Genomic DNA, 10,301 nt, shown 5'->3' with positions numbered 1-10,301 from the left:
ACATATATATGTACATATATATATATATACATATATATGTACATATATATATATATACATATATATGTACATATATATGTACATATATATATATATACATATATATGTACATATATATATATATACATATATATGTACATATATATGTACATATATATATATAAACATATATATGTACATATATATGTACATATATATATATACATATATATATGTACATATATATATGTACATATATATATATATACATATATATGTACATATATATATATATACATATATATGTACATATATATATATATATATACATACATATATATATTCATATACATACATATATATACACATACATATATATATATTATATATATATGCACATACATATATGTATATTCTTCACATTGGCAAATACACTAACAAACATTCTATGTTGATAGGAGATCTATCTTTCTGCTCAACAAGGATGAATGAAAGCATCGTTCCTTTGATTTGAATTCCTATAACTTCTAATAAAACTAATAATATTCAGTATAGAGATGAAAGCCAATTTTATGGCAATGAAATAACTAGACTATCAGTTTGTATTGCATCATGGGTAAGTTTCTTCTACTGGGAATATTCATTATCAGTTGTGTATTGCTTTTGATAAGGGTATCAGCTTATCGTTATTGTCAATCCCTAATTAGTTTTGATCAAAACCATCTGTAACATAGTGATCTATTAACCCAACAATGACGGTTTTTAACATCCATTTTTCCATGTTTGCATGGGCTGGATGGTGTTTATCGAGGGCAGAATTTCTATGGTCAGATGTCCTTCCTGTCTCTAGCCTTCCCCTGTTTCCAAGCATGGTAATATTTCCCCATGGCCTGATATGTTTTCACAGAACATTGGAAATGAATGATACTGCTTGTGTATGGGGACACTTGATGTGATGTCAAGACAAGGAGACTTAATGTCATTCTGGGAAAACCTGTCTGACAAATGGGAAATATCACTTTATTTGGATACAGGTGAGGGTTGGTGACAGGAGGTGCATCCAGCTGTTGAAAACCTGCTTCAATAGCTCCATGGAAAAGTGGACATGAAAACAGTTAAGATGAGGATGATGATGTCCTAGACCATCAATGATGATGGAATATGAACTATCAATTGTTTAGCTGGTTAGCTGACCACCTTAAAACTCGGTCATCTAGTATGTATTGATCATTCAGACCAATTTTAAATCAGGCAGGTTGGAACTAGTCAAACTGTGTTGTCCAGGTAATTTTACAGGCTGTGACTGTTCTATGTGTGTTAGGTCTCTGTCTCTATTTATACCAAATGGTACAACTAATAGAAGACCCAATTGTATATAATTAGACAAGAAGGACAACTTATTAGAAACCTCATTTCTTTTACTGTGTTTCTACATCACAATGGTAGTTTTGTAAAGGTTTTACGATGATGATGAAAATGACAATAACCAAGTTAAATAGCATTTCTAATTTAAGGAATATCAGTGATCAAGTTGTTTTCCCAGCTGGAAACCTGACAGAATAAGGTTCATTCAAAAATAACCAATAAACCTAAATTTCTTATAATGAGCTTCTCAATTTCAGTTGGCTGAATTGAATTGCCACTCCTTCTTTTGATAGAACTCTGCAACAGAAGTTTTCAGAAATCTTCAAATAGTCATATCTCCCTCTTCCCCTACACTCGTTTTCCATTCTTTAACATCTGGTGAAATAATTTATTTGGAAGCTATTTTAAAATAGAGGCAAAAACTTCAAATTTGTTAACAGGAGTAAATTAAATAACCAGACTGTATTTTCCCAGAAATCTAGCGATAGGAAACAGAATACAGAAAGACAGGAGTTTCAGTAAATCCCAGTAAAAAAAACTGGACTTTTTTTTAATTTTTACCAAACTGCCTGAAGAGAGAAGAATAGTGTAAAATAAATGACTGTCTAAAAGCCATTTCCTTCATACTAACCCTTTAGCATTAAGATTATTCCGTCAAATGTAATGCTTATTTATTCAGATTGTTTCATGAATACATAAGCATTACATCAAAGAATTTATCACTTACATCAAATAATCTTTCTACTATGTTCTGGGCAATAAACTATTACTTAACTTTGGTTCTTCATTTCACCCTTTTCATACCAAACTGACTGTAACTGCCCTTATTTTTATGATACAGATTTCCTGTTTTAAAGTGATCTAAATAAAAACTTCCTATCAAAATTTCATATAAAATTATTTTCCAAACTTCAGGTTAATAATGATGAAGTAATTTTCTCTATTCTTCATTATTTTTGAAGTTAATTGAAAGAAAAACAATGTTGCAGCGGGCAAAAATTTCTTAAGAAAAAGATCCATGGGTGGATCACAGGTTCAATTATACCTGTGTAAATCTTGTATATATCTATGTATAATTTGATATACATTAATAAACATAAGTTTAACACATCAAATTAATGTGTACCATCTTCATTAAAGCCACCACTGAATTTACGATGTTTATATTACTTAAGAGGTATTCTACATTTTTCAGCTAAAGTGTAATTGGGTCTCAAGGGGGTGGTATAAACCTAGCAATATATTTTACAGTGAAAACAAAATTTCCATTCAAATGGCAATTACCGGATGATTCCTGACCATTTTAAGTTGTATTGGAAACACGACCCATGTCTCAAATAAGTATACGAATATTGAATAAATTTTGATTGCAAAATTTACTATATTTTGTACATATGAGTATATCAGCCTGCGGGCACAATAAAACAGGCTCGTGGGCGCAGTTGCGCCCATGGGCAGGGGTTTCCCCAGCCCCTGGTTTAAAACATTGTGTATAAGAGGAGTCAAGTGCCATGACCAAATCAAACGCTTTTTTTTTTTTTTCCTTTTTGTTCTTGTCGAAGTGCAAACACTAAAGTTTGGTGAACTGAAATTGTTACTTGCATCATTGTCAACTTCTAACTCAACTTAATGAAACGGGGAGTATATATCTTTTTTTATCGTAATTACTTAGTTGAAATCAAAACAAATGTCTTGCCTTAGAAAGAGAGTAACATCAACATATTTACATCAAGGAGAAACAGATTGGAGAAATAAAAGAAAAGGAGAAAAAATAAATAAATGACTAAAGGAAAGGAAAGAAATAGAGAAAAAAAGAAAACAAGAGTTTTTAATAGTATCAAAGAAACAAGCATTAATGGAGTGAGTAACAACAAACAAGTTAGTTGAGTTTAGTAACAATACTGAATGGTTAGAGAGACAACAGCAAGGACATTCAGAGAGAAAATTGCAAACACAAAACTACACTACAGGCTTGGTTGAGGAGAAGGCAACATGCAACGACTGACAATTGATTGAGACTTAAACAGAACATACATCATCATCGTCATTTCTAGGTGTTGAGAATTTCAGCTCAATTAATTTTACTTGGGTGTTCAAAGATGGTTGTATAAGCCTTTTTTATTCTCTTTTACCAGTATATATTTATAATTCAACATCACTAAGAGTGACAAGGGTGCAGTGAGCACCAGCATTGCTAGAAATAGGAGTCATAGACTTCTTAGCCACAAAAAGCACATGATCTCAAGGCTAAGGAGTCTATGACTCCTATTTCTAGCAATGCTGGTGCTCTTCGTGATGGTGAATCATTTCCTTGGTTTTGAATTGCTGATAGCCACCTTAATTATATATATATATATATATATACATATAGAAATATGGATCAAAACAGGATTCAAATTTGATACATACACACAAACCCAAATATAAATATACATTATATATGAGTGACAAATGAGAGAGTCAATGTATAATCACACACACACTCCTTTCTTGTCACTTATCAACATCCATCACTCTCACTCCCGTTCCCCACCTCCAGTATTTCTGCTTTCATTACCCTCTCCCTCCTCTCACTCTTTCTTCCCTCATCATGCTTCTCATGCTTTCCTATTGAACCTCCTTACCAATAATCATCATGTAGCTGTCTGTCACTTTCTCTTGCTTATACTCTTCTGTTTATCATCCTCCCACTCTTAGTACACTAGTTCTCCTTTAATATTCTCCTCCTCCTCATCATCTCTCTCTCTCCCTCTCTTGCTCTAATCCCTTTTCATTATTCTCTCTTCTATCTGCCAGAAATAAGGTAACTTTCTAGTGCTGGGGGCAATTATGAAATGTAGCCATTGGCAACAGAAAAAAAGCATCCAGCAGAAGAAGACAAGTTAAAAATAGAACACGTGAGAGTCATGATCCCTGACTCATCAAGGAGGACAGTAGACCTGAATAAGAACTGATTTGCTCATGATGGCTCATCCAGCACATGTCAGCATGTCCACCCGGCATGGGTTGAACACATTGCCTTATTCATAGTTACTACCAGCTTAGATGGGATGGAGGACTATGTCTAACTCATACACTCCAATTTTGGACTGGTTTCTATGATTGATAACTACTCATTTAACCATGTGGGTAAGTATCTTCTAACTATAGCTCCAGGTTGACCAGTGCCCCAAGAGTGACTTTGACAGATGAAAACTATGTGGAAGCCCACCATATATGTGTATGTGGGTTTTTGTGTTTGTGCTCCCCACTGCTTGACAACCAGCACTGGTTAGTTTACATCCCCATCACTTAACTAAAGAGATTGCCAGAAAAAGTACCAGAGTCAATTTGTTTGACTAAACTTTTCAAGGCAGCGCTCCAGCATGGCCACTTTTATTTGTTTCCAATGATTGGAACAAGTAAAAGAATAACAGATCTATCAAGTGTCGGATTACATCATTAAAATGCAATCATTCATTCCGAGTAGAAAAATGGTAGTACACCGTCAGACCATCCTCGGTGGTGTATATTTGTTGCAGCCGAACAGCAGATGACAACAAAGATTATTACTATGTGGATGTAGAGAGTGGGGAGCAGTGCATTTAGATACAATTTACAATGCTTACAAAACTAAGAAATAACTAAATAAATAAAATATAATAATATGAAAAAAACAAAAAACAAACTAAAAAGTTAAGCTAAGGGCTACTGAAAACACAGCTGTCAACTACACCTATTGTAAAAATAACAAAGTTTTAGCTTAACAACCTAAACCAAGCAAAAGATGACTAGAAGAATAGTGAGAGAAGGGATTAAGTATATATTAAATGAAAATCAGCTGGATACTTGTGGGGATTTTCGTTTTGTTTTTTTTTCGTTTTGTTCCTCTTCCTCTCTTTAATCCTAGACTGTTTGGTTGCTATAATCCTTGCAGAGAGTATTAAAATTCTAAAGTGTAAATGTCACATTGGTTGGTGAGGTTAAACTATAAATGATCTTATGTTGCAGGGAGACAGGACAGGTATAAGTTGTTTTGACACAGATTAGTTGTTACTGGGCATAAGTATTTAGAAGACACCCCTCCAGTCCTTTCCAAGTAATAAGACATGTAGGAGGAGACTATTAATATAAAGTTGTAATTAACTGCACTAAATGCTGACTAATTTTCATTATATATCAGTCATGGGCAACCAGAAGCCTATGGGACCTCCTGAATGACACAACTAACAAAAAATTACCTTGAATGTTTTTTAGTAGTGTAGCTCACAAAATAACAAGCCATGTTTCATGTGGCTCGATTCTCATGAAAAGTTGCCCATGCCTGTATAGGGCAACGCTTCTGTTTATAAGTGAAAGATGAAATTCTTATTTCTTCTGCAGGTACCAAACATCATTAAAGAGAAAATACAGTATATTGACTGGAAGAGGAGAGGGTAACTCTAAACTGGTCTAGAGACAAGAATAAAATGGAATTTTTTTTTTTTTTTGCAGAGGGATTAATCAAAATTATAATGGAAATATTTAGGTCCTAAATGAGCAATTATTTGTTTCTCCCATATACTCCAAAATAAAACCAATCTAATAGTAATAACACTAAATTAAGCTAAATATTTGAATATTTAATTCTGACATGTATGGCTTGTAAACGTACATAAACTTGATATTTTTAACAAAAGTTAGAAAATTCAAGCAACAACAAAAACAACAGCAATAAGTGTTCAATAAATATACAAGTGAATTATGTAAAGTCATGTAAGGCCACCAACAAGAAAGATTTTTCACGGAAGCTAGTTATATGACATGCAGTAATAGTGGATGTATTTTGTTGTGAAGAGTTTGTTACCTTCCGTTAACAGGTCACAGCATACACACTTAAGAATTATACACCTTGTGAAGGTATGTTATTACCTTTAAGGCAGCTTTCTTGATAACTAAGTATGATGTCCTATGAACAAAACTTCAATTTGATTAGTTAAACTTGTGACAACTTTATTACTGTTATTTTATTCTGAAGAAATCCAATTATTCTAGAGATTCTCTGAAGATGTGAATTTTTACACTAGTGATTCTTGAAAGGATACATCTTCCAGGATGATGGCTATGAGACCAGAACTAAAACCTAAAGTAAGATGGCAGGATGTGATAGATCTCTATGTAGTATGTTGTGCATATCAAACATGAAAACTAACTGAAGTACTGTGTCGTATTTTCATGTGGTACTTTTACTTTCCATTAAATGAAAAATTTGATTCCAGTTTCTCCAAATTGAGGTACTTAAGACTTCTGCTAAATGATGTTAAATTAAGTGAAAGGAAACTGAGAGCACTTCAAGCCTAAACACCATGTTGAAAATATACCAAACAGTGAAATAGCAACTAAATACTGTGTCTAAGACTTCTGTCAGATGATTATAAAACTGAAGTATAAGTCTCCAATCGACCCATGCTAACATGGAAAGACAGAAGTAAAACAGATAAAGTCTTTACAGAATAAGCAATTATAGTTAATTAATCTTGAGAAAACGATGCTCCAACAAAAAAAGTAGGTCAATGGTGAACCACAGTGTACCAGTAGTGTACTACATTAAAGATAGTCATACTAATGATTAAAGTTGCTCATATATCAGTAAAGCTACTTTAACATGTAGCTAACATTATAGCAGCAGTCACGTGTGGTAATTACAACACTAGTTTTGCAGTATTCTTCAACAGTATGTCGAAGATTAGAATTCAACTGCTAAGACTTAGTAAATGTCATTTTAGTAGTTAATATTTTGTTGACTAATGTAACATAGTACATGTTAGTTAGCATTTCCCTCCTCAAGGCCAAGAGAAATGATGGAAAGAACATTTTAAGAAGGACTATTTGGCTGATAATAAAATATATTTCCATTGAGAAGAGATTTCAAATATATTCAACAACAATATGAGAGATTTCTAAGCTGACTTTTAAACACAGTATAACAACTGGAGACAACCTTAGCATAATGGGGGCAAAAGTATGATGAATTTACTGTCTGCTCTAAAATAGAAAAGACATGACTGAAGATTATTTCAGGTAAGCTGCTTCAGCTGTTCTTATGTATAAAGAACATGGTCAAAATACACTTGTAACTATCTGAAGATATAGTGTGTATGTGTACAGCACTGTTATTCTATACATCGTTGATGGGAAATTTGGATGTTATGCCACTGCAGGACATCTGTCACTGAAGAACCCATGGCAGGGTGAAATCCCATGATCGGAGCCACAGCAGACGGCTCTCTTCTGTCAATGATACATTTATAAGTGCTTTTATGTACTACTAGTTTTTATAAGGGATTCCCTCCAGGTAAATAACACAGTATTCTGTATACTAACACAACCTCCACATTCAGTTGGAGATCGAGATTACCTTTTAGTATTAATACCGTTTCTGTTGCTATATATATATATATATATATATATATATATATATATATACATACATATGTAAAAATAAATAAAAGCATGTAAATATTGGTTTTAAAAAAAAACCCTTAGATGGAAAAGTCAAAAACTGCCTGTGGGATTCAGGCTCCTCTTTTTAATCCAGTGATCTACATGCTTTTATTTATAGCTTTATCTACTTCAGATTCTACCATTAAAAGCAATTTATTTCATGTCTCTGAAGTTTCTAAAGTCTTCTGACATTATAATATACACATTATATATATATATATATATATACACACATACTAGCTTCTTCAAAGTATACTAAAAGCTAAACTGCTGTTAAAACAAAATTGGAGGATAAATTATATTCTTTAAAACTGCTAATAAAGTCCAGAGTAGAATGAAAAACTTAGAAAGTGTAAGTGTAGTTACACCAATTACATAGAAACAATAAATGATGGTTTTAATTAGGTAATAGTATAGGTATAGTTTTTATCACCTCATCTTTAAGATGCTAGGCCTTGAACTTACTATGTTAGCCTCAGTTTATGACTTTCATATACCATATTTCTAACAAAAGTATACTATTGATATATTTCTTAAAGAATAGTGTACTCTGGACAACAGTAGCCAATGTGTTCTTTATAAGATGGTAGAAGTTCGGCTGCTATTTCTAGCAAGTAAAACAGCCATATCAAGGCTCTCACAGTGACCTAGGAACACAAAGAGCTTTTACATGAAAATCAAAATATGAGGAAAATGTTTGCTTACTGAAATCTTTTGTTAACATTCTTGTAATAAGCAGATTTCAGTTGGAATTTTAATAAAATTATAACACAGGTTGCCTTGAGCAGATTATTATTGAAAGGAGTGCTGGCAAGACAACCCCAAAGTCATTGCTCAACCTTTAATTATTATCATTATTATAATAGTACGTAACCGAATTTCGTCTGACTAGCTTATTGTAAAAATAGGGCACACACTTTAATTGCTGCAGATATTTTTGCACCACTTCCTTTTTATTAAAAAAAAAAACAGCCCTAGACTACAGTAACCTGATATAGTTTCTATAGTAAACTAAAAAAATAAAAATGATAGAAATGAAAACAATTTTGGTTGTCGCTAACTGCTACTCTACACTACACTCACCTTGGACAATTTGTGGTAATCAATTAAATCTGGCCGGTGCCGATGAATCAGTGCACAGAAGGCCAAGCCATCTTTAAAGCTGTAGAAAGACAAAGAAACATACAATACATGCATTTTGATGAGTTGCTCAACGGAGAGTTAGCATTCCTGAACAGACAGACACCAGATATTAAATAGATAGAGAAGAAATAAAAGAAGAGAGTGTCAGGTAGTAAGGATTTAGCACCGTCACCAAAAGAAGCAAGTTCTGGCAGTTTTTTTTTTCTTCAAGAAAAACTTGATATGTTATTTTCTCTATATGTGTAAGTAAACAACAAAACAAATGAAATTTCATTTCACTTCTGGCGTTTCTTGCCAGTGATATGTCAGACTGAGAGAAAATGATTCTGAGGGAGAAGAATGATAGAAGTTAAAAAAAGAATAGAGAAAATAATTATCTTTTTATGTCTCTTAATTATCATTTTTTTATTCTATAAACTGCCAAAACTTGCTCAGTTAGATAGTGTTTGTGTGAGCAGCATAAGTAAAGCACTGGTCAGACAACAAATAGATGGGTGGCAACAAGTTGGACAACGTGAGGGTGACAAAACGGAGTTTATTGTTATCAGCTCAACAGTGATAACTTGCAGAGAACTCTTTTAGATTGATTTACCCTGGTGAGTTTGTAATAATCCAGCAGTTCTGGACGATGTCTGTGGATCAGGGCACAGAAAGCCAGACCATCCTTCCAGCTGTAATATGATAAATATACATTTATGCAATTTTTATAAAACAATTTATAATAATAATAATAATAAAAATTTAAAAAACCACACAAGCGGATAGCAATGGTATAAAGAGCTTCTGGTTCAAAGTATTAAAATGAAATTCTGTCTTATGCAATTTTTCTTTTCTTTCTTTACTTTCGCCTTTTTTTTTTTTGGCAGAGGGGCTAGTCAATCGCACCAAATGCAGTGCTTGACAGGTATTTATTTTATAGAACCTGCAAGGATGAAAGGCAAATCAACGTCGGCAACATTTGAACTTGGAATGTAAAAAGCCAGAAGAAATGCTACTAAGCATCTGGTCTAGATTCTGCCAAAAAAAAACAAAAAACAAAAAAAAACAAAAAAAACTGAATGACATATAAGGAGCTGACCGGTGGAAAATACTAGTTTAAAGTAAAGTACATATAACGAGGCGTTACTATATAGAATGTCATTAGAGGTTTAACTAAAATCATTAGATTATGCATATATTTGGAGGAGCAGATATTTATTTTTCATTTTTGTGTGTTTCTTCAACATCAATATTTCTGCACTTAAATGAGTGAACTGTTTATTTAATTTTTTATTTTTTAGAGCAATTATTTTCCCAGCAGGTTGTTTTTTCCTGTGGGGAACCACTCAGATGATAAGTGTGTGTGGTGGTGG

General features: G+C 32.9%; 1 protein-coding gene across 3 annotated transcripts in view; it reads right to left on the bottom strand.

Moving 5' to 3' along the window:
- Positions 1-10,301, bottom strand: part of LOC106875711 (alpha-actinin, sarcomeric) — a 149,756-nt gene that overhangs the window by 30,954 nt on the left and 108,501 nt on the right. For 2 of the 3 annotated variants that reach the window (XM_014923958.2, XM_014923960.2), the window contains one exon: positions 9,542-9,620. In XM_014923958.2, coding sequence (XP_014779444.1) covers positions 9,542-9,620 — 79 coding nt within the window. Of the gene's footprint in view, positions 1-8,889; positions 8,969-9,541; positions 9,621-10,301 lie in introns of all 3 variants that reach the window. The other variant, XM_014923959.2, reaches the window with a different exon arrangement.

This window comes from Octopus bimaculoides, chromosome 6 (assembly GCF_001194135.2).
Source record: "Octopus bimaculoides isolate UCB-OBI-ISO-001 chromosome 6, ASM119413v2, whole genome shotgun sequence".
In the NCBI taxonomy this organism is placed as follows: Eukaryota; Metazoa; Mollusca; class Cephalopoda; order Octopoda; family Octopodidae; genus Octopus; species Octopus bimaculoides.
The sequence above is the reverse complement of the archived record's forward strand: the minus strand, read 5'-3'. Positions and strand labels throughout refer to the sequence as shown.